This window comes from Hylobates moloch, unplaced genomic scaffold (assembly GCF_009828535.3).
Source record: "Hylobates moloch isolate HMO894 unplaced genomic scaffold, HMol_V3 SCAFFOLD_4, whole genome shotgun sequence".
Classification (NCBI taxonomy): Eukaryota; Metazoa; Chordata; class Mammalia; order Primates; family Hylobatidae; genus Hylobates; species Hylobates moloch.
The window spans coordinates 41,660,435-41,685,816 of NW_026652279.1; the positions used below are offsets into that span (position 1 = coordinate 41,660,435).

The 25,382-nt window shown below is 42.0% G+C and overlaps 2 protein-coding genes across 5 annotated transcripts in view; one reads left to right on the forward strand and one right to left on the reverse strand.

The window, feature by feature from the left end:
• Positions 1 to 25,382, forward strand: part of GSK3B (glycogen synthase kinase 3 beta) — a 288,377-nt gene that overhangs the window by 25,199 nt on the left and 237,796 nt on the right. Inside the window, exon 2 of one of the 2 annotated variants that reach the window (XM_032150081.2) lies at positions 19,230 to 19,475. In XM_032150081.2, coding sequence (XP_032005972.1) covers positions 19,388 to 19,475 — 88 coding nt within the window. In that variant the 5' untranslated portion in view covers positions 19,230 to 19,387. Of the gene's footprint in view, positions 1 to 18,620; positions 19,476 to 25,382 lie in introns of those variants that run through there. The other variant, XM_032150082.2, reaches the window with a different exon arrangement.
• LOC116466896 (uncharacterized) lies at positions 1,545 to 18,355 on the reverse strand. Of its 3 annotated transcripts, XR_009213115.1 has the most exons (3): positions 17,069 to 18,355; positions 13,892 to 14,155; positions 2,555 to 4,763 (listed from the first exon to the last, which is right to left on the reverse strand). XR_009213115.1 is itself a non-coding variant. In XM_032150083.2 (2 exons), the coding sequence occupies exons 1-2, from the start codon at positions 17,581 to 17,583 to the stop codon at positions 2,258 to 2,260; spliced, it is 690 nt and encodes a 229-aa protein (XP_032005974.1). In that variant the 5' UTR covers positions 17,584 to 18,355; the 3' UTR covers positions 1,545 to 2,257. The 3 variants fall into 3 exon arrangements, 2 of the variants coding, with proteins under 2 accessions (XP_032005974.1, XP_058293429.1); XM_032150083.2 differs by lacking the exons at positions 2,555 to 4,763; positions 13,892 to 14,155 and adding an exon at positions 1,545 to 2,432; XM_058437446.1 differs by lacking the exon at positions 13,892 to 14,155.

The following is a 25,382-nucleotide window of genomic DNA, read 5'->3' on the forward strand; positions in this document are numbered from 1 at the left end:
TTGAACAGAAATAACAAGAGAAGGCAAATGATTGACCTTGTATAGGTACATTATCTTTCTTTCTTTCTTTTTTTTTTTTTTGAGATGGAGTCTCGCTGTCACCCAGGCTGGAGTGCAGTGGCGTGATCTCAGCTCACTGCAACCTCCGCCTTCTGGATTCAAGCGATTCTCCTGCCTCAGCCTCCCAAGTAGCTGGGACTACAGGTGCTCACCACCACGCCCCACTAATTTTTTGTATTTTTGATAGAGATGGAGTTTCAGCGTGTTAGCCAGGATGGTCTCAATCTCCTGACCTTGTGATCCGCCCACCTCCGCTTCCCAAAGTGCTGGGATTACAGGTGTGAGCCACTGTGCCTGGCAACATTAGGTACATTTTCTGTCATCCTATCAGGCAAAAATAATTTGAGACATAAAATTAAGAGGGAACCTTCTACTTGTATTGAATTTGAAAACAGTGTAACAGAAAGACTGAATATAGATAACACCAAGAGACCCTGCAGGGGATGGGAATTAGAGACAAACTTCCCTTGACAGATGAGAAAACAGGTGGTTCAGTGACTTGTCAAGGGTGAGAATGGGAAGACTAACCTTAACCTGGCAGGCTCCTTAGCCACTACTCTCCCCACTGCATTCTGCTGTTTCCCAGTTGCATGGCTGAGGCCAGCACAGATTGAAGATGCTGTTACTCCAAAGCCTTATAGGCCCCAAGACTTTTTTATTGCTAGCACACTATAGGCAGCAAGCCTAACTTCAGACAACTGGGGCTGAAGCTGATACTCTTCTGGCTTTAGGGAGAATTGACTCACAGGCTTAGGCAGGCTGGGGCCTGCAGGTAGAGGTTATTTGGGCTTTATCTGTGAAAGGCTGGCGACATAACAAAGGCAGATAACCTGAGGCCTGTCTGATGTGCATTTAACTCAGGAGAAATAAGAGGACAGTGTACACTTCTGCATTTATGTGTCAGGAAGACAAACCCTGGAATGAATCCAGATGTGCCTCAAAATGCCAAAGCCAAGCAAAAAGGATTTTCAAGCTATGTTTGGGAGTAAGAAGCAGAAATCAGAAAGGGATAACCCTCACCCTCTTGCTTTTTGAGTTGTGTGTAATGTTTTTTGAGACAGTCTTGCTCTTGTCACCCAGGCTAGAGTGCAGTGGTGCAATCTCAGCTCACTGCAACCTCCACCTTCCCAGTTCAAGTGATTCTCCTGCCTCAGCCACCCGAGTAGCTGGGATTACAGGTGCCCACCACCATGGCCAGCTAATTTTTGTATTTTTAGTAGAGACGAGGTTTCACCATGTTGGCCAGGCTGGTCTTAAACTCCTGACCTCAGGTGATCCACCCACCTCTGCCTCCAAAAGTGCTGGGATTACAGGCATGAGTCACCGCGCCCGGCCGAGACGTGTGTAATGTTAATAAAGAATTGAAACAACGCAGTTACTTTGATCTCTAGCAAGGGAATGGTGTTTAACTGGAGAGGTTAGAATAAACAGACAGAAGAAATTGAAGCCCACCTGAGGAAGGAGATAGTAAAAACACACATTGCTGCTTTTTCTGAGTTTTGGGCTTGAAATAATTACATATCAAGGGATTGCCTAATCAGTATTTATGTTTAATGCATTATGTTTATGTAGGGCTTTTCCTGTTACAAAAAGTTTGTCATTTCAATAATCAACTATTGCAACTCAATAAACATTCATTGAGCTTTGCTCATATACAAAGCACAGCCACTTTTCCTCACTCAAATTGGATGATACGACCTCTAAACATGTCTTTTCTAAACATAAATCAAGGACACCCTGCTTCTCCTCCTGCATTATGAAGGGCTCTTGATGCACCTATACCACGTGCCAGGAGAGTGAAGCTGTGGATGACGTGAAGCATCTCCCTGAGGAGTCAGTTACTGGAGAATTTAGGTGTGTACATGTATGGGAGGGGGAGAGGTGTGCACTTTTATATTAAAACCAACAGCTATTTTGTGGAGTAGAGGACAAAGTCTGTTCCATCAGGCTGCTTTTAGGCTTCATTATGGGCAGGTCCTGGTGCAATAGGATGGTTTTTTAGTGATAAAGTTTAAAAAGCACTGAATCTTAACCTGGACACTCAGACTAATGCAATAATTTGTAGGCAAATTAAAATGTCATTATCCTGGCAGGGTGGTGCACCTGTAGTTCTGGCTACTAGAGAGGTTGAGGTGGGAGGATCGCTTGAGTCCAAGAATTCTGGGCTGTAGTGTGCTATGCTGATCCAGTGCCTGCACTAAGTTCTGTATCGATATGGTAACCTCACGGAAGTGGGAGACCAGCAGGTTGCCTGAGGAGAGGCGAACCGACCCAGGTCGGAAAAGAAACAGGTCACAACTCCCAAGCTCATCAGTAGTGAGATCATGCCTGTGAATAGCCACTGCACGCCAGCCTGGGCAATATCACTGTCTCTGAAAAACAAAAACAAAAACAAAACAAAACAGAAAAACTTTACTAATTCATGCTCCATTTATTTGGAATTTGTAATAATCTGAATAAGTCCTATAGTCTGGTTATAGTCATAATGCAAAAATAATGATTAAATTCTTTATTTTTTCAGTTCTATGGTGATTTAAATACTAAAGAAAACATTTTAAAAACCTCAAACACATTCTAAGCAGTAATTTATGTTCAAATATTTAATGCACAAATTTTAAGTATCCTTGTCTATTCACCAAAGCAGATGTGGAAAGTTGATCTGTTTCATTTGAATTACATTACATATTTGAATATTTATAAAACTTCCTTTGATTTATTTAACAATATTCTTATAATCAGGGCTTTTCCTTCACTGCTTCCCTCTTCTTGCCATTCATGATAATCAGTGAGGTTTAGATCACTAACCACCCCCCATTTCCTACCACATAAACCTTCCAAAGAAGGGGTGGTTTCCTAGCTTCAAATTGGGCAAGTTGTAACAGCATCATTGCATTGAGGTTCCCCAACACGATTACCCTTGAAATAACCTCGTTAGCTTAAATTGTGAGGGGAAAACTTGGCAAACAATAATAATTCGATGGGCCATTTCCCATCAAAACCCTGACACATCTGGTAATCATTTCTTGTCCTGAATCATTTATTCAATTTAGGTTGAAAAAGATTGTCACAAATTTCACTTCTGTGGTAAACAAGACAAAGCAAACAAACATTTGCACATTCATTCCCAGCTTTAGTGAATTCCCTACTATGAGGGTGGCAAATTCTATATAAAGTTCACTTGCTGAGAACACTATGTGTTGTAGGCACATTGGAGTTTTTAATTCTCAACATTGCTTTATGTGCCATTTATCCCATGCCATAGTGTTTTCTGGGTACTAGTTCTACTCACCTTGCCCCATGGCTTAGGACCAGAGGAGCAAGTTGTGTGTGGAATGGAAAGCAAGTTGTCCTGGCCACAGTGGAAGGACTGTTTGTGGCCTTGGGAATATTCACCTCACTTCTCTGGGCTTCAGTTTCCCCATCTTTGACATGTGAGAGTTGGATATGCACCATCTTTTTGATGACTGTCAGCTCCAAGAGTACCTGCTTCTACAGTGTGAAGCAAGGAGAGGTCAGATTGGAAAGATGATGGAGGCTGGGGCGGGTAGTTGCAGGAGGACTTTGAATGCAAGACTAAAGAGTTTAGATTTTCCATGATAGACAGAGGTATCAATTTAGGTTCCTGAGGGGCAGGCAGAAGTGATGACAGTGGTGTGAGAGTTAGATAAATCTGACAAGTGTGTAAGATGCACTAGAGTGGATTTAGGGATGTCACACATATACTGTAATAGCAAAGTCAAGGCAAACATCCCCTCATTAGTTTTACCATCCAGAAGGGAAAAGATTCCACTCCAGTCTTCTTGAAGAGATACTTAAATAAGAAATTGTAATCTAAGAGGAAAATACAGGGTAGAGGGCTTAACTTTTTGTTGTCTACCAGTAGTCATCTCACCCACATCCCCTACACAAGTAGGGGCCTTTAGAGTTTTCAAATAATTTTCACAGGTGCTGCCTCATTTCATCCCCCTCAAGAATCAAATATTTTCCAACAACAGAAACAGTCCTAATCCAGGGCCAAGAAGCAGCAGACCACAGACTCTTTTAGGCCACCTGGTCACATTAGCATTTCTTTATGGAATGGTTTACTGATGGCTACTTAGAGCAGGTACTCTTGGGGAGTGGCCATGAGTAATGAAGCATGGAAGTCCATCTACCTCCTGGAGCCACATGAATGGCAAGTGGATCTCTGGCCTCCTGGACATCCCCATGAGTGTACATTGACTCAGTTATATACAACTTCTTGGGAAGTGAGAGTGCCTCCCACAGCCAAGTGCTTTACAGGGCAGCTATCCTCTCATCTGAAGGTAGACTAGGCATATGTCACATGAGAGCTCTCATAGGCAAAGAAATAGGTTGAAAATGACCTGACAATTCCGCTTTATAGGTGTGGTTACCTTAAGTGCTTTGCCTTAACACTTAAGACTTAAACTGGCCGGGCGTGGTGGCTCACGCCTGTAATCCCAGCACTTTGAGAGGCCGAGGCGGGTGGATCATGAGGTCAGGAGTTCAAGATCAGCCTGACCAATATGGTGAAACCCCGTCTCTACTAAAAATACAAAAATTAGCTGGGTGCAGTGGCACGTGCCTGTAGTCACAGCTACTCAGAAGGCTGAGGCGGGAGAATCACTTGAACTCAGGAGGCAGAGGTTGCAGTGAGCCAAGATTGCGCCACTGCACTCCAGCCCGGGCGACAGAGCGAGACTCTGTCTCAAAAAAAAAAAAAAAAAAAGACTTAAACTTCCTCCCCAGGGATTTGCCTAGACCAAGGTGGTTTCCAATTTTCCAGATCATTAAATAGCAAAATGCCAAGTTCCTACTATTTTATTTTCAGGTAGCCTTCAGCAAGTTCCTCGTCAACAGTCTGTAAGGCCATGTCTAATATAGGCTACCTTCCCTCTTCTGGGTGATAGGAGGCTCTTTTGCCATCCACAATGGAATTTGATTTTTTTTTTTTTTTTTTTTGAGATGAAGTTTCACTCTTGTTGCCCAGGCTGGAGTGCAATGGTGCGATCTTGGCTCACTGTAAGTTCTGTCTCCCAGGTTCAAGTGATTCTCCTGCCTCAGCCTCCTGAATAGCTGTGGTTACAGGCATGAGCCACCACACTAGGCTAATTTTTGTATTTTTAGTAGAGACAGGGTTTCGTCATGTAGACCAGGCTAGTCTCAAACTCCTGATCCACCCACCTCAGCCTCCCAAAGTGCTGGGATTACAGCCATAAGCCACCGCGTCCAGCCTTGATTTTTTTTTTTTTTGGCAAATCATCATTTGGCTGTCAGTATAGTATGTATCCTCTTCCTAAAGCAACGCGATCCTAGTTTTGGCAGGGAACAAGTTGTTTGTTTAGGGAGCATGATGAAGCTTCTTTCATAAGTAATCATTTGGATGCCAATAGACTATAGCCTCAACACTAAAGTTCAAGGTAAGGGTCCAGTCTCTCTTTTAAATGGGAACCTGGCAGAAGCACTGAGGTTTGTCCCCAGATTCACTGGATCTTTGGGCACTTTCCAGAGGGGAAAAAGTCTATTAGATTGCTTGTAAGGCTTCAGCCAGTCTGTAAAATTTGCAACTTTTGACTCATTCCCTTTGGAGATAAGTTTTGCTGTATCTTTGAGAAAATCCTATAGATTACCATTAACCCTGCAGATGTACAAAATATCAGCATGGATTATTTCAATTTGGTTTGTCTTGCTCTGTTGCCCAGGGTGGAGTGCAGTGGCATTATCTTGGCTCACTGCAACCTCTGCCTCCGGGGTTCAAGCAATTCTCCTGCCTCCTGAGTAGCTGGGACTATAGGCATGTACCACTGCACCTGGCTAATTTTTCTATTTTTTAGTAAAGGCAGGGTTTTACTATGTTGGCTAGGCTGGTCTCGAACTCCTGACCTCAAGTGATCTGCTGGCCTCGGCCTCCCAAAGTGCTAGGATTACAGGTATGAGCCACCACTGGCTTGTACTTTCTCTGTGAGGAAGATTCTAAACTACTGCTTAATGTTCCATTCTATTAGCAAGTAATGCAAATCTTAATTTAGATAGAAGACAGCCACTTCTTGGCTTCCAGAGTGATCGTCATACTGGCCTCAAGTTACTCCTTCAAGACATTATTGGGGAAGGGGGGTCAGGACAATTTCTGTTTTGCATTCAAGAGAAATATTTAGTATCCCCATACCTTCTGAGTGTACTGTTACCTACCTCTAATTCCTGATTTCCTTAGCTTAAGTATTCTATCTATTCAAAGTTCCCCTGAAATGTGACTTTACCTTCATAATTTTGACTCTATATAGTTGTAGAGGCCTCTAAATTCTTAATAATGAATCGAATATTCTTTGCAGTCTTTTAAAAAATTGATATAATGGTCTACTGTCTCCCTTCTTTGACCTTTCTACTATTTCCACAACTTCACAGTCCTTAAAAGTGAGAGAGTCAAAGTCTCAATTCTGTTTTCTAATTCCACTTTCTCATCTGCCTTGTCCATCCTTATAAAGTTAGTGATCAATCCCATGTCAGATTGTTCTCTTGATATATAGCTCCAGATTTCCTTCTTGGCACTGGTCTGAACCCTCCTCCTGCTTTGGGGATGGAACATAAATATCCTACGGGAATCTGTTAACAAAGTAGGCCTATAGTGGCCTGGGGTAGCAGTAGTTTTCATTTGTCCAGTGTGCTGTTGCAGCCCTCATCTTAAAAAAATTTTTTTGTAATGGAACTCCTCTTTCTTGTGGGGACATCTTCTTCAAGGGTGGGTATATGCGATGGATCTGGCCAGTAGAGTATTCCATTCCTCACTTCAGCCATGCCCTGAACTCTTATGTATGTACACATGCCCTCATTTTCTTGGTATTCATCGTATGCTGCCTTGGGCCCGTAACAATTCATCCATCCGTTCACTCAACAAGTATTTGTTGAGGACCTTCAAAATACCTAGCCTATATCTTCTTTCTTCCAAAACAGATTCAAAATTCTTCAGAACACTGATAATGTCTTGTTTCTTTTTAAAAAATTCACTCTCGGGCCTGGCGTGGTGGCTCATGCCTGTAATCCGAGCACTTTGGGAGGCCAAGGTGGGTGGATCACCAGAGATTGGGAGTTTGAGACCAGTCTGAACAACATGGAGAAGCCCTGTCTCTACTAAAAATACAAAATTAGCCGGGCATGGTGGTGCATGCCTGTAATCCCAGCTACTCAGGAGGCTGAGGCAGGAGAATCACTTGAACCCAGGAGGCGGAAGTTGCGGTGAGCCGAGATCATGCCATTGCACTCCAGCCTGGGCAACAAGAGCGAAACTCCGTCTCAATAAATAAATAAATAAATAAATAAATTCACTCTCATTGAGTACAATACTTTGCACATAATAGGTATTTAGTAAGTGCTCACTAATTAAATTCCAATTGCAATCATACTTCTAATCTGGTGGGACTCTATATGTACATCTTTCCTTTTAAAAAATCTTGTATCCATATATTAAATGCCATGAACATTGTTCTATATTCCAAGAGTATCAGTGTCCAAGGCATCTATTTATTTTAATGCAATTATTAAACAACAATTGCTATAACATATACAAGAGTAAGGAGTTAAATGAGAAAAAGAAGGACCATGAGAAAAAAAAGGAAGTCACGTTATAAATTACTCTCATTTTATATGACTTCTCTTGCCTGCTCAGAGCATACCTTCATGCTTTTTCTTTAATATTATTCCAAGAACATAGTGGAATGCCATGTACCTGTGGCTGCTCAATACTTTTCATCAATGTGGTAAAGTTGAGCTAGAAAAGGTATAGTTTCTGTGCTTCCATTTTATTTTTTTATTTTTTTATTTTTGAGAGAGGTCTCTCTCTGTCACCCAGGGTGGAGTGCAGTGGCCCAATCACAGCTCACTACAGCCTTGACCTCCTAGGCTCAAGTGATCCTCCTGCCTCAGTCTCTGAAGTAGTTGGGGTTACAGGTGTCCATCATCACACTTGGCTAATACTTTTTTGTTTTTGAGAGAGAGGGTCTCACTATGTTGCCCAGGCTGGTCTCAAACTCTTGGGCTCAAGTGATCTGCCTGCCTTGGCCTCCTAAAGTGCTGGAATTACAGGTGTGAGCCACTGTACCCAGCCGTTGCCTCCATTTTTTGGTCTGTAAAATGGGAGAAGTATTACCTGTTTTGCCCACCTTATAGGTTTTGATGCACAACTATTACTATAATGTTCATTATAAACTATTAAGCTCTATATAAAAAGTAGAACCCCAGAGTTTCCGCTTAGGCAAATGTATTAGTCCGTTTTAACACTGCTGATAAAGACATACCTTAGACTGGGAAGAAAAAGAGATTTAATTGGACCTATAGTTCTGCATGGCTGGGGAGGCCTCACAATCATGGCAGGAGGTGAAAGGCACTTCTTACACGGTGGCAGCAAGAGAAAATGAGGAAGAAGCAAATGTGGAAACCCCAGATAAACCCATCAGATCTTGTGAGACTTATTCTCTACCAGAATAGCACTGGAAAGACTGGCCCCCAATGATTCAATTACCTCCCACTGAGTCCCTCCCGTGACACATGGGAATTATGGGAGCTACAATTCAAGATGAGATTTGGGTGGGGACACAGGCAAACCATATCACTTGCTGCAAGTTTGGCTGTGTCCCCATCCAAATCACTTGCTGATATGGTTTGGCTGTGTCCCCACCCACATCTCAACTTGAATTGTAGCTCCCAGAATTCCCACATGTAGTGGGAGGGACTTGGGGGGAGGCAATTGAATCATGGGGGCAGGTTTTTCCCATGCTGTTCTCCTAATAGTGAATAAGTCTCATGAGATGCGATGGTTTTATAAAGAGGAGTTCCCTTGCACACGCCCTCTTGCCTGCAGCCATGTAAGATGTCTCTTCCTTTGTCCTCCACTGTGATTGTGAGGCCTCCCCAGCCATGTGGAACTGAGTCTATTAAATCTTTTTCCTTTACAAATTACCCAGTCTCAAGAATATCGTTATTAGCAGCATGAAAAGGAACTAATACAGCAAGGTTCAGGTTCTTAAAATAGCATTTTAGGTGGAAATTACATACTTTCAAAATTACCCTGTACAAGACCTTAAATATCAATAAATTTAGTCAGGCCAGTTTTTCCTCCAGTATTGGAATGTATCACTGTTTCTTTGGTTGAGCACCAGATGAAGAATTGTATTTGACTTGCATATATGGGTTGTGTTGTTAAAAAAAAAAAAAACCCCTGAACTGTTTTTAAAAACTACCAATACTCTCATTTTCGTGAAATGGTCACACAAATAAGAACCTTGTGGAAATGGGGACCACCAAGTGAGGAAACAGCAGATGTACCTCTCATTCTCATATTCTGTATGAGCTAAAACATTAATAATGAACTAATTAGGAATAGTTTTGCAATCCGTATTTCATTGGCTCCTGTCTTTGCTCGCTGATGCCAAACTTCAGCTCCTTGCAAAATCCTCTGCCCATAATTTCTAAGAGCCCCTACACAGTGTTTTACATGGGCTCAAGAATGAGGCATATCTGCGGCCACGTGGATATCTGCTGCTGAGTTTTCTTGAACACTTCTGATACTCATCAGTGAGCCAGCCCCATTAAGCCAGGTCATTACCACGTGCTGCTGGACATCTTCATGACCTCCGTTGTGGCCCTCAAAGAATCAAAATGCTTGTTTCCTGGAATCTCTGATACTGCAAAATCGTGCCATCATTTTCTGCACAAGTGGCGACAAGCTGTAACCCCTCATCTTTTGATTATATTGTGTGATGTAGTAACGATTTTAGTGCACTCCTATTTCTGCTCTTGGTACTTTCCTAGTGGACTCCACGAGGCTGTATTGGAATATGAATCTTCGAGATAGGTAAGGTGTCATTCCCTCAATCCAAGGATTAACAGCTGGCATGGCATGGGCACTGACCAACTGGAACACTGGCTGGTGCACTGTAGCTGTGCAAATTGACTGAAAAGCAGTCTGGCCAACCCCCACCTTTCTGTCATCCACACTTCTTGGCAGTCTTTCCGCCAAAACCCTTATGTAAATCACCTCTTGGCAGCCTGAACCTACCAATTTGCCAGATATGCCACCACATGTTTGAAGCCTGGTGTTGAACGGAGACTTGCCCCAAGCTGTGATTCTGTTATATTTGAATGCATCTAATTAAGAAATTTTGATATTCAAATTGTATTGTAGAACCAATAATAGGAAAAAAATTAATGTAAGAAAAAATTCAGAAAACCAAAAAATTAATAAAACAACTTTTTTGCGGGGAGTATTTTCTCAGAGTGCTTGTCCATATGCAGATATTTTATAAAGTTGTAATTTTGATGGTTATAATTGTTTCGCTTTTTCAATTACAATCACACTACTTATTTTGCCAACATTTACTGAGTTCCCACGATGTGCACAGCATTGACTGAGATCAAGAGAAATGCCTTACACCTCCATGTAATTCTATTTATACTGGAAGAAAGTTAGATAATGAAGGCAAAGCATGTGCGTGTCCTCATTTGGCAACTCCCTGTTGATGAATTTTTTTTTTCCCACTAGATGGTTTCTCTGGTGCTTAGAAGTACTTCACTTTTAACTCCTCTCATGCCAGATTAAAAGCTTAACCTCCACAGGATAGTTTGCTTACTCAGAGTTCCAGCTGACATGGCTGTGTAAGATATTTGTTTTTAATTCTAAAAGAGTCCAAGAGCCTTTGGCCTTGGAAATATTTTAAAAATGCAGTTGAATAAACCAGTTAGGTTTTAAAGCATATACAGCAGTTTTCTCAATTTGTTGCAAGCAAATGTTTCCCACCATATGTGGCACAGACCTGGGCACACAGTGGACAACAAGCACTTCCTGGTGGAATTAGGATATTCGTGTCTTTTCATGTGTTGTCCAATACAGGCCAGCAAACTTTATGAAATTCTATATAATCATATTTAAAGCCCTTAAGGATAAAAAGTAGAATAATTGGAACACTTTTGATAAGAAGACTAAACATGAAAACTGTATTCAATTTGTCAAGAAGTGGTTAGAGAAAGTAGAAGTGTACTCAACTGTCTCAGACATGTTGAGTCCTCAAAAAAAAAAAAAAAAAAAAAAGACAGACTGGGTGTGGTGGCTCACACCTGTAATCCCAGCACTCTGGGGTGCCAAGGTGGGAGGATTGCTTGAGGCCAGGAGTTCAAGACCAGTCTGGACAACGTAGGGAGACCTCTGTCTTTACAAAAATAAAATTAGCCAGGTCAGTTTTGTGCCTTAAGTCCCAGCTACTTGGGAGGCTAAGGCGGGAGGATTGCTTGAGCCCTGGAGGTAGGCTGCAGTGAGCCATGATCACACATCTGCACTCCAGCCTGGGTGACAGAGCAACAAATTATCTAAACAATAACAACAACAATAAAAACAAACAAAAAAGAAAAGAAAAAACAGAGTTGATATTTTCCTAAGACTCCTAACTTAGAAATTTATTTTTCCTAAATTCCTACTTTTATCTTCAAGTACTGAACACTACTAGTGCATACACAATATACATTGTAAAAATAAAGAACAACAGCACCAGCCTGGGCAACATGGCAAGACCCTGTCTCTACAAAGTAATTTTAAAAGTTAGCTGAGTGTGGTGGCAAGCACTTATAGCCCCAGCTACTGGGGGGGAAGTGGCAGGGCATGGCTGAGGCAGAAGGGTTGACCTGAGCCCAGGAGTTTGAGGTTGCAGTGAGCTATGATCGCACCACTGCACTCCAGCCTGGGCAGCAGAGCGAGACCCCATCTCTAAAAATAAAAATTAAAAAAAAGGCAGTACAGATAGTAAAACACTAACGGTTTTATAAAACTGAGCTATAAACTCTCATAAGGATCCTTTCTGGTTTCATATCTGGCACTTCATACTACTGTCTGATCTAGATGTTACAGAGAAACACATTCCTTGAGGCTTTGTACATTCCTTCCCATTTTCTTTCAAGATTCCATCCTACAGGGCACAGGAATGAAGCATCTTGATACAATTCAAATAAAGTTTTGGCCTGATTAAGGGAGACCAGCCCTCTCTGCATTCTGAAATTCCTTTTTGGATGATCCATAGGAGGTCTTACTTTTTTTTCACTTCCCTGCACCCCTGGCCAAGGATATTCAATATCCAAGAAACCAAATACCAATTTTCTTGTAGCTTTCACATTTCCTATCAACATGACATATACTGAAGACCTAAAGACTTCTGTTCCATTCTAAGAGATGTGAGTCCCATTTCCATGTGAAGGAAATCTGACCGTTCCCGATTTACAGCTACTGAGGGCCTAAAATATTTGTTCTGAGAATTTCTCAGGCCTATATTTATTACATTTTAATGCACATAAAACAAAGCTGAATTCCTAGAATTTGCTGTAAAGAAGTATACTTAAATCAAAGTATTCAATCAACACATACTGTTTTCAATTCATTTATTCAGTGTGAAAATATTTACACTCTTGTATAAAAAAGCTCTTTTCAAAAAATGTGAATGGAAATGAGGTAAAAGAAAATTGAAGTAGTTCAAAATAATCTAATCGGTAATAATATAGTAAACCATATGATTATACCCCTAGAAGTAAACATGTGACAAGCATGAAAAACTAAAAGGATTTGTTAGAGGCATGTGAACCAGAGCAACTCCATCTTAAACAGGAGCTGGGCAAAATGAGGCTGAAATCTATTGGGCTGCATTCCCAGATGGTTAGTTAAGGCATTCTAAGTCACAGGATGATAGGAGGTCAGCACAAAATACAAGTCATAAAGACCTTGCTGATAAAACAGGTTTTAGTAAAGGAGCTGGCCAAAACCCACTGAAACCAAAATGGCGACGAGAGTGACCTCTGGTCGTCCTCATTGCTACACTCCCACCAGTGCCATGACAGTTTACAAATGTGCCATGACAGTTTAGACCCTATATGGTCTAAAAAGGGGAGGCATGATTAATCCACTCCTTGGTTAGCATATCAAGAAATGACCATAAAGAATGGGCAACCAGGCCAGGTGCGGTGGCTCACGCCTGTAATCCCAGTACTTTGGGAGGCCGAGGCGGGCAGATCACCTGAGGTCGGAAGTTCGAGACCAACCTGACCAACATGGAGAAACCCTGACTCTACTAAAAATACAAAATTAGCCGGGTGTGGTGGCACGTGCCTGTAATCTCAGCTACTTGGGAGGCTGAGGCAGAACTGCTTGAACCCGGCAGGTGGAGGTTGTGGTGAGCTGAAATCACACCATTGCACTCCAGCCTGGGCAACAAGAATGAAAACTCCGTCTCAAAGGAAAAAAAAAGGGCAACCAGCAGCCCTCAGGGCTGCTCTGTCATTCTGTTATTCCTTCACTTTCTTAATACTTGCTTTCACTTTGCACTGAGGAGTCACCCTGAATTCTTTCTTGTGTGAGATCCAAGAACCCTCTCCTGGGGTCTGGATTGTGACCCCTTTCCTGTAACAGATTCAAGTGTTTTTTATTTTATACAGTATACTCCTTTAAGATGTTGAAATCAGAGTATTTATATAATTTGCCAAAGGCTTGAGATGCAACTTTTAATACAACCAGTCTACTTTACAGTGACAGTGTTTCAAACACTCTCCCTCTTCTTTTTGGGTAGTCATTCATTACCTTCCCATTTGGGCACACCTCACTGGTTATAAGACACATGACCAACTATGCCACGTCTTGTTATTCTGGGCATATTTTCAGCAACAGGAAAAACCACAGTGTATGTTACTTCAGAGGCTTTCCTATAATGGTTAATGTCTTACATCTGCTAAAATATCTCTCCACTGTCTACAGGACAAAGCCCAGTTGTTTTTTTTTTTCCTGTAACATTCAAAGCTCCCTCAAACCTACCTTTTCAACCTTATCTTCCATTAGTCTTCTCTATCAGCTTTTTGTTCCAGCCAAACTGGTTTTCCCAAAGTCAAAAGAACAGAGTCACACTGTCCTTAATTGCTCTTACAGCTCCACCCACATGCCGGTTTACTAAAGAGGGTTTATCTGATGGGTTGAAATTGAAGTGATGGAAAGTAATTTACTTCCCCTCTTCTTTCTTCATCTTCAAACCCTACTACTCATCCTTTAAGATCACTTTAGATTGAAGTGTCCTCCACTCACCTATTATAAATAGGAATGCATGGGCAATTTATTTAAACTTTGTAGTAACAACCATATTAACAAATTATGGGCCAGGCATGGTGACTCACGCCAGTAATCCTAGCATTTTGAGAAGCCATGGCACGCAGACTTTGAGCCCAGGAGTTCGAGACCAGTGTGGGCAACATGGCGAAACCTCATTTATACAAAAAATACGAAAATTAGCTGGGTGAGGTGGTGCACCCTTGTAGTCCTAGCTACTTGGGGGGCTGAGGCAGCAGGATCCCTTGAACCCGGGAGGTTGAGGCTGCAGCACTCCAGCCTGGAGGACAAAGTGAGACCCTGTCTCAAAAAAATAAAAACCAAATTATGTTCTGCCTGATAACTTTTATCAATTCAAAATGTGATTTTTATAATTTATTTAACTTTTCATGTAGTTGCTTCCTTAGAGGATAAACTCCCAAAGGACATTGATCCTCTCATCCACCTTATATCAGATGCCTAGCAGGTGTCTCAAATATAATACTTACTCACTATTGTCTAGTTTTACTATTTTAACTTATATGACAAAGGATTATCATAAAAATTTTGGTTGGAAAGCTTTGCTGAGAAATGTGAATTTTTTATAAGAATTCCATTGTAATTAGAGGCTTCTGAGGGACATGTGAATCATAGTGAAGAAATAATATAAATGTTATTTTTTGGGCCAATTCCCCTTAAAATGAAACATAGAGGTGGGGTACAGTGGCTTACACCTGTAATCCCAGCTACTTAGGAGGCTGAGGTGGGAGGACTGCTTGAGCCCAGAAGTTCAAGGCTGTAGTGAGCTATGACTGTGCTACTGCACTCCATCCTGGATAACAGTGAGATTAAAAAATAAATAAAAGTAAAAAAATAGAAATTATAAAAATACTAAACAAAGACATTTAAATATTTTCATTTATACTTAAATGTTATTGACAAGTTATTCTAATTTCTGTCTTCCTTTCCAATCTTGATCCAAATGTACTTATATTTTATAGATTGGAAATATGGTACATATACAACCTGAAGTTCTATATTTTTCAATTAGTATTGTTTCCTAAACATATTTCTGAGTTACTTTTGGTGGTTGTATTTATTTTTACTGGCTGCCTAATATGGAGTTAATATAGCATAGTTTACTTTATTCCTCTATTATCCTGTGATATTTTCCTTTATTTTCTCTTGGCCCACATCTTAGACATTACATAATTTCAAACTATCTCAAGGTCTCCAAATACCTTGTTAAACATTTCAGCCATTGCATAACCTTTTCTCTTTGTCTGGAATGTTCTTTCCTTCCTTATCCATCTGTACAACTATTCTTTGTCTAAACTAGTGGTTCATAAACTTTTTTTTTTTTTTTTTTTGAGACAGCGTTTCGCTCTTATTGCCCCGGCTGGAGTGCAATGGTGCGATCTCAGCTCACTGCAACCTCCACCTCCCAGGTTCAAGCGATTCTCCTGCCTCAGCCTCCCAAGTAACTGGGATTATAGACGCCCGCCACCATGCCCAGCTGATTTTTGAAGTTTTAGTAGAGACGGGGTTTCACCATCATGACCAGGCTAGTCTCGAACTCCTGACCTCAGGCGATCCACCCGCCTCGGCCTCCCAAATTGCTGGGATTACAGGCATAAGCCACCACGCCTGGCTTGTTCATAAACTCTTGATCTTGAGCTAACATGATATGCACATTTTAAGATACACACAAATAAAAAAAGGATTAAAGGTGCAGTATTTTAAAAATAAATTTCAACCGGCCCGGTGTGGTGGCTTATGCCTGTAATCCCAACACTCTGTGAGGCTGAGGCAGGCAGATCACCTGAGGTCGGAGTTCGAGACCAGCCTGACCAACATGGAGAAACCCTGTCTCTACTAAAAATACCAAAGTAGCTGGCATGGTGGCACATGCCTGTGATCCCAGCTATTTGGGAAGCTGAGGCAGGAGAATCACTTGAATCAGGGAGGCGGAGGTTGCGGTGAGCCGAGACTGCACCATTGTACTCCAGCCTGGGCAACAAGAGCGAAACTCCGTCTCAAAAATAAATAAATAAATTAAAAAAGATACATTTCAATTATTTAAGGTCCCAAACCATTTTGTTTTCACCCTCCAACTGCTATCGGGCCCCTAACAATTATTAACACTTTTTCCAATGCCTCATCGGCCAAGGGAAGTTTTTAGGTTGGCCTGCAGGGTTTGAAAATTTGGTTACCAACATTTAAAAATGCAGAGATTTCACATACATATCCAATTTTGGGGTTTCTTTTGGGAGGAAAAAAATTGAACATCTGAGAACACTGGACCCACATTCCTGAGGGCAACAATCTGCTAGAGCTGAGCAGCTGTTCCTTTTAGTTATGGCATGGATATTCCAATTTGCCATTTTCCCTATCATTCCCCATTGTCTTACACAAGGCCAGTCTCACTCATTTGCTTTACTTGTCTGGCCTCTGTAGCCATTTGAATCTGCAAACACTATCTAGACCTTTCCTGTCTTCCATCAAAGCTTACTTTGTTCTGTCCCAAGTCCTTCATCAGTGTTTCAAAGCAAGAGCCTGGTAATCTGATCAAATATAGGTCCTTTCACATGTGCTTTCTGGAGACAGCATCTTAACAGAAAGAGATGACTCTGCAGGTAGAAATTACAGGCACCACTGGATTACAATCAGGATGGCAACTGTCCTACTTTCTCTGCTATCTTGACGTAGCCATACCTCACTGTTCTAAAGCAGACCAAAGGAACTGGTTCTATGGTAGAACAATGGACGCTGGTCTTATGTATGAAATCTTCTCAAGCTGCACTTTTATAGATCACCCTAGTTCCAAAAGATCCAAAGCTACCACGGGCTCCTCTGACCCCCCCATTTCCTCAGAGGCTTCAGGATATCCGGCCTGACGGCATTTCCCCTCACCTGCTTTCGGGGCCCGTTTTGCGCTGGGCAGTTGCGCCCAAGGAGCGCGCATCCAGCATGAGCTCATTTCTCATGGGCGTTTCCAGAGGCCTGGCCGGGCCGCGCACACCAGGCGCAGCAGGCCTCTGTATCAATGGTCCCCGCGGCTGGGCGGGGCACGGCCGCCCAAAGGCGCTGCCTTTCTGGAAGCTTTGTTCCCATTTTAGCGTCTGAGAGCTTGCAGCCGGCTGGGAAGGCCCCCTTGGTCCGTCTGGCCCTTTCGGGGAAGAGGCCGACACTCGGCACACGCGATCCAGGGCAGAGGGGAGCCTTGGGCGCGCAGAATTGGCTACACCCCGCCAAGAGCCTCCTGTGGGTGGGGAGAGCCCCTCGACCCCTCTGCTCGCTTGAGCGCTCAGAACCCAGCGCCGCCGACCGCAGCACTTTCCGATTTGCTGCACCGAGGGCCCGCGGTAACTGTGTGCGGCTTCCACGGTTGTCGGAGGCGGCCGCAGGCGAACCCCCGAGTCAGGCATCTCTCCGCTCCTGGGACCGAGGCCGAAGGCCAATCACATTGCAGCTAGGTCTTGCGATTGAACGGCAGTGAGAACGGATTGGCCGCCGCCGCGAGTTTCGGGCTCCCTCCCTCTCCCTTTTGCCCCAACTCCAGCGCCTAAGCTTCAGGCCAATGAGACAGCGCTTTATAGACGCCCTCCCTTCGCTTTTTCCTCCCCACCTTGGAGAGGGAGGGAAGTCCTGACTGGCCAGACTGTCCTCGGAAGCCCCCTTCTCTTCACCAATCACCGAGGGAGGTACGCTCCCAGCGGAGTTTTCCAGTCAATTACAAAGCGGCGGCGGCGCCCAGCCGTGCAGTTTCACCAGCGTCTCTGGGTTTCACCGTCCTCAACTCTTCAAGCTTTTTCGTAAGGGCCGGCGACTCTGGCCACTGTTGCCATTGTCGAATGTCTCCTCCAGCCAGCCACCGAACAAGGCGAATTCACCCTTTCCGTTCGGCTACCTTCGGCGTTTTCCGCTCTTTGGGCGTGGTTTCCCAGCGTCATTTTCTAATTGGTTTCTCAGGCTGATCGGCTTTTTCCGGGAGGAGCCGCAAACAAACGACGTCCGTGATTGGCTCCGTTCGGGCTTCGGCTCCCAGCCGAAGCGGGCGAGCGTGGAGCTCGGTCGGCGCTTCCCAGACGCCTGTTACGCGGGCGGCGGGGCGCTGGGCGGTGTAAGGCTGGGTGGGGGAGGAAGGAGGTGGAGGACGAGTAGGAGGGGGGAGGGGGAGTGGGGAAGTGCAAGGCGGCTGCGCAGACAGCGCTCCTCACACAGAGCAGCCCCTGACCCGGGCGAATGCTGGCTTGTGCTGCCGCCGCCGCCGCCGCCGCCGCCGCCCGGGCCGAGTGACAAAGGAAGGAAGGAAGCGAGGAGGAGCCGGCCCCGCAGCCGCTGACAGGGCTCTGGGCTGGGGCAAAGCACGGACACTTCCTGAGCGGGCACCGAGCAGAGCCGAGGGGCGGGAGGGCGGCCGAGCTGTTGCCGCGGACGGGGGAGGGGGCCCCGAGGGACGGAAGCGGTTGCCGGGTTCCCATGTCCCCGGCGTATGGGGAGCAGTCGAGGAGCCGCTGCCTGGGGTCTGAAGGGAGCTGCCTCCGCCACCGCCGCCGCCATGGCCGCTGGATCCAGCCGCCGCCTGCAGCTGCTCCTGGCGCAATGAGGAGAGGAGCCGCCGCCACCGCCCGCCTCTGACTGACTCGCGACTCCGCCGCCCTCCAGTTCGCCGGGCCCCCGCCGTCAGCCCGCCGGATCCCGCAGCTGCCGGAGCTGCAGCGTTCCCCGTCGCATCTCCGAGCCACCCCCTCCCTCCCTCTCCCTCTCTCTTACCCATCCCCCTTTCTCTTCAAGCGTGAGACTCGTGATCCTTCCGCCGCTTCCCTTCATTGACTCGGAAAAAAAATCCCCGAGGAAAATATAATATTCGAAGTACTCATTTTCAATCAAGTATTTGCCCCCGTTTCACGTGATACATATTTTTTTAGGATTTGCCTCCTCTTTTCTCTCCTCCCAGGAAAGGGAGGGGAAAGAATTGTATTTTTTCCCCAGCCCTAAATCATCTATATGTTAAATATCCGTGCCGATCTGTCTTGAAGGAGAAATACATCGCTTGTTTTGTTTTTTATAGTATACAAAAGGAGTGAAAAGCCAAGAGGACGAAGTCGTTTTCTTTTTCTTCTGTGGGAGAACTTAATGCTGCATTTATCATTAACCTAACACCCCCAACATAAAGACAAAAGGAAGAGAAGGAGGAAGGAAGGAAAAGGTGATTCGCGAAGAGTGATCATGTCAGGGCGGCCCAGAACCACCTCCTTTGCGGAGAGCTGCAAGCCGGTGCAGCAGCCTTCAGCTTTTGGCAGCATGAAAGTTAGCAGTGAGTATTGATTTTATTTTACACCCCTTTTCCACCTCGCCCTTAAAATAAGAAACCTCGAAATACCAGGATCTGAAAATATTAGACCTGATAAACAGGCAATGGAAAAGGGCAAAACCTGTCTTCAGTCAAGGATGAAGCAGCTGCCTCTTTACTCCTCCCATACCCCCTCCCCCGGTCTCATTAACCTTGAATTGAGATAATATGATATTTATTTGGATGATTCGATTTGAAACTGCTTTCTTATACTTTTCTTGCTGTTGGTAGTCAGTTTCATCAAGTGCTCGAGTGTTTCCACGTTAAAGTAGTGATGACAGTGTTTACTTGCCCATCCTTTAGAATAAAGAGAAGGAGAAGATTTGATTAATAAACCATTATGCACATTTGCAGAATTTATGGAATTTGGAATGAGAGGGTATTTTAGGTCTCAGGGGTTAATCATAGTTTGATATACTTAATAGAGACGTTAAATGTCCCACCCTCCCAACATTTTTTTCTTGTTTGTATGACTGCACATAATATTTGTTCTTAATCTGTGGATGAACTTGCTCAGTAACCATTCACATTCGGAGGCTGCCATTGATTTCTCTCTTTAGAAGGGACTAGTGGGAGCCAATAAATACCTAGCAGCAGTAACATCTCTATGCATTTGTGTTCAATTGGATAAGTGGTTTGATGTGTTCTCTTAACCTTCCTGTTTTGACATTACCAACTTGCCACCGTATAATTTATGTTTAATCAAAAGTTAACTTGGAAGTATTAATAGGTCCAAGTTTTGATTGAGATTTGTTTTGTCATAGTGCCAAATACCAAGTTAAATGTTGTCACTGGCTCATTATATTTAAGTTCAATTTTGGAGTGCTATTGCATTCATTACCTGTTAAATGTTCTGGGGGGTTCCTTAAAAAGGACGATTTAAAACACTCTAGCGTTAGTTTCCATCACATTTAGATAACTGTGGATTTAGTTAGAAGAATGTGGATTTAGTCCTTTCCATTTTGGCTTTTGCAGATAGCTATGGTCCTAGAAATAATAGGGATATTTGGGCTGTGTTCAGGGTTGTGGATAGACTACTCTTGTCCTGGGTTTGCGCTGAAAAGTATGCTCTTGAAGTGTTTAGTATATACTAAGTATCTAATGTTCCCGTGTATCTCTATTTATGGAGAAGTTCATGTGGTATTTAATGACAGCTTGTTTAAACATAGTTGCAGAATTTAACAAAAGGATCTATATTGTTTCCTTATTGTGGGAAAGAGGGGCATCATGAGGGCAAAGACAAATTATTTTGTTGCCTAGAAGAACTGAGAGAACTAAAGAACTGAGATTTTAAGAATCCCCCCACACACAAAACGTGATGTTATGTGAAATTGATTATATTCTTAGGTAACATAAAATGATCACTTTTAGTTGAACTCAAGATTTCAATTCATGTTGGCTTTGGGAACTAGCCTGAAACAGGATAGTCTAGGTAATAGCTGAATGGGAGATAATTTTTGAAAGTTAATTTTTTTTTTTTTTTCCGGTGGCTTGCAAGTAGAGAATGCCGGGGTAGGTAAAGAGGAAAGCTGATTATGCATCTTTCAGGGAAGGGTCGTGCTTTCTAAACACTTCATGGAGTCATTTGAAAAATATTTTAAAATTCCGGGGTAATTTTCAGCTATGATGATACAAATCTTATAATAGCTACTTAAGAGCCTCTTGTGGTACTGGAGTGTTTGTATGTTTTACATCTTGGTAATATAGTTTGAAAACCAGTCAGTCAATTTCAGCTAATTGATTTATTAGCTTTATTTCAGAGATCTGTAATGCTAGATTATAATGCTACATTTTGGGACTTTTCATTTTCTTTTCAGGATTTTCTTTGAAAATGACTCTTGAATTCTTGATAATACAGATACTAAGGATGGAGTAACTCTTGTAAAATATATAGATGAAAATGTTTAATTCCGATTACCATATAGGTCAGTTTAGAATTTAAAAAGTTGGAGCTTAGTGTTAATTATGTGTTTTTGACAGCTTTGACTTTAAAGGCATTTAAAAGAAAGGGGAGTCTTTAAGCATTTGTTAGGATGCTAGCATTCTAAGGAACCCCTGTTGAAAACAGACATAAGAAATTGTAGTCCTTGCTCTCAAAAGCTTATCCTTTAGTTGTAGAGGGAGGCTATGGGAAAAAAAAAATAAAACAATAGCATGATGACTGCAAGATTGTAAAATACAAATTGAATCATTTGTTCAGAGTGGCAAAGAGTAAAGGGGTGAGACTGATGGTTGGGAGAGGAAAGACTTCCTGCGGACAAGGTGTATTAAGACATGTTAACAGAAGGTGATAACTTGAACTGGTAGAAAAGCATGAAAGGTCTAGGTGGAAGGAGTGTAGCAAGGAACAAAGATGGTGAGTTTTGCATGAGAGACAATAATCAAGTTGGCAAATCTGAATTAAAGGGGCCTAAATAAGAACGTAAGAACAGATGGAATTTGAGAAATAAGAGAAAGTTAGCTGATGGAGGGCAGAGGGGTTCTGTACAAGTTTGATTGAGATTCAGAAGAGATCTGGATTTATTGTTGGTTGCTGAATAAGATGTAAGATGATTTTTGCAGTTGAGTTAGTGAATTATAGTAGAGAGATGCTAGAGCCTTTTTAGGGAGCTAGTAGGGTATGTTGTGAATCATGAGGGAATAAAGTAAAATGTGAAAATGGGATGAAAGGAACAAGTTTGAGAGACAGTGTGAATGAAGAACTGGCAGAACTTCATACTGGACTGAAGTGGAATATTTGTGAAGGAGTCAAGAGTTAAAAATAAATTCTGATGTTACTGGCCTGGAAGACTTGACTGCTGAGTTATATTGTTAATTGTAATGGGAAAATTGAGAAAGTGCTGAGGTGAGAGGGTAGGTGAGTTCACTTTCTTAAAATTTAATATACAATAAGTTCCCTTGAAATTCAGACAACAGTTAGTTACTGGCAATGATATTTGACTTCCTAGTCTGTTAATTGCACAGTTTCTAATTTTTCTACACCTAAAAAGGTTGGATTTATATTTGGGAGCAGTAAAGTAAGGGCTTTTATTTAAATGCTTTTCATCAAAGTCCTAATTTTTTTTTTTATATATACAGCTTCAAAAGCCTCACACTTGAAACCTGGTTATAATAGTTTCATGATGGTTTATTTCAAAACAATGAAAATACTTTTTGGACTAAACTGTGACTGAAACATTTTAGATATTTTATGTAGCCATTAATCTTTGATATATGCTTAAAACTTGTTTTTTATAAATAATGATTATTACTATTATTTTAAATGCAAAATTTATCTAAGAATAAAGTATTGAGAGCCTTCACTTTGTGAAGGCTCCAGAAGAAATTAAAAGTTGATTTTATAACAAGTATTTTTTGCCCTTTTTGTTGAGTTTAGGCATTAATCCCAAATTTAAATCAGTATATTTGAAATACTACTTTTTACTTGCTATAGTGAAACCAATGTTCATTTTTGTTCACTTCCAAGTTTACATGTAATTAAATAAATGTTTATAAAGTTTTTCTTTAGAATCACATGATATTTTACTCAATAGGGAAAGTAAGGGACTGTTTGTGGCACTTTTGATTAAAATATTAGTAATCCTTTTGGTATACAGTTGGAGAAAATTTAGCTAGTTGTTTAGGTTTAATACTTAAATATAAGATTTAGAAATATGAAAATAAGTCTGTATCACTTAAGTTGTTTCCTCATATAAAACTTTTTTAGCTCAAAATTTCTATTAGCAAAGAGAGAATAATAGTAGTTGCATATTATTCTGCAGTATTACGTCATATGGTGATTAAAGCCAAAGAGTAGGTAGCAACTTAGAGTTTCCGTATTCCCCTGGGAAGTTTAATCTCTTTATGACATCTAAAAATTAGGTTATTAGAGTTTAGCCTATTTCTTGATAATCCTGTGTTAATGTGGAAAAGAGTTCATGTGTGAGACTGAAAACCAGAACTTTATTTTCAGTCATTTCCCAACCCGACTTCCCCAGAGTTGTTAAAACATTTAAGATATTTAAGAATTGCATGCTTTCTTGTTGCATGCACCTGTAGAATGCTAATTGTGAAGTGACAGTAAGTCACAGGCAAAAGGAAAAACTTCAAGGGAACCCAGAGATTCACAGATCACCTTATGGCTGATTGGGAACTGCATTTAGAAAATGAGGTGACATCTTCTCATTTCACTGGCAGAGTTCAGCTGAAAATCAGTACTTGGCACCCTTTACTGTCTATCCCTTATATTAGAATTGAGTTGCACGTGTGAGATAATATTTTGGAGAAACAGCAAGGCTGGGAAAGTCAGAGATTTTATTCTAGCAGCAGAGTCTAAAGAGTGGGAGAGCTCTATTTGTGTGTGCACTTTACGCATAGAGAAGGCCGTGAAACATGCATATGTTGACCCTATTGTCACAGTTCCATACTTTTAAATAAGACCCATGAGGTTGAGACAGGGATGGAGATGACAGACAGGATGTGAGATTGTGGTGCCTCTTGTAATGCTCCACCCTATAATGGAGAATGGAGGGGCAGAAAGCTTGTGTGGGTGAGACAAGAGTGTGTGTTGGTACTAACAGGACCAACCGGGTTCCCCGGATATTGTTCTTCTAAGAACATAATCACCATGATAAGTAAATTAATTTGTTGGAATGTTTATCATTTTCTAGCTGATTTTTTTTTTTTCTTTTTGTGGGGTCGTGGTGGTGGAAGGGGAGTTTTACCCGATTTCAAGAATAAAAGCATTTTCATTGTTCAGAAGAAGAGCATTTTCATTAAAGCGGAGGTTGCACTCTTGGCATTTTATCTTGAGTTATACAAATCATCCTTGGTTATATAAATCAAATTGCTTTTGAAATTTGTTGAGTGTAATGTGTAAATGTATATTTATATAAAAACCTGTGAGTAGAACAGCAAGGAACTGAGTAGAGTTGAAGAACAGTTTGTTTTCCCTGAAGTTTTCTACGTTTAAATTTATATAAAAAAGGAATATTTATTCCATTTTGCATTATTGAGTTTTCTATTTTTTTTTTAAGTGAGCTAATACTCAGTACATAGTGGCCATTTTTTGTAAATTATTCCAATATACTTGTGTCTGTAATGCATTTGATGTGGTATAAGATTTAGAAACACAATTTAGTTCACTGGGCATGGTGGCTCACGCCTGTAATCCCAGCACTTTGGGAGGCTGAGGCGGGTGGATCACGAGGTCAGGAGATCGAGACCATCCTGGCCAACATGGTGAAACCCCCTCTCTACTACAAATACAAAAATTAGAGGGGGCATGGTGGTGTGTGCCTGTAGTCCCAGCTACTCAGGAGGCTGAGGCAGGAGAATCGTTTGAACCCATGAGGCGGAGGTTGCAGTAAGCTGAGATCGTGCCACTGCACTCCAGCCTGGGTGACAGAGTGAGACTCCGTCTCTAAAAAAAAAACCAAAAAACACAATTTAGTCGATTTGGGTTCTTAGTTTATAATCCCCTTTACCATTTTTGCTTATATTTTGGGAAGAGAGGTCAACTTCCAAACAATGTGCAGGTTCCAATTTTGTAAGTGATTAAATCTTATATTTTTTGTATTGAATAGTTTTCCTAGCATTTTTGGTTTGATCACTTGAAGTAATGATGTTATTTGTCTTGAAACTAGTTTTGTCAAACCAACCTTTTATTTCCAGAGTACCATGGTTAACAGCAGCACAAAGCCAAGTCCTTAACGTGTTCCCTTAATAACATGGTCTAAGGTTAATTTCTTGATTCTTATTTCAAATCAATTCAGTAATAAAAAGTACACTTTGTTTTTTTTTTTTGAGATGGAGTCTCGCACTGTTTCCCGGGCTGGAGTGCCATGGCGTGATCTGGGCTTACTGCAACCTCTGCCTCCCAGGTTCAAGCGA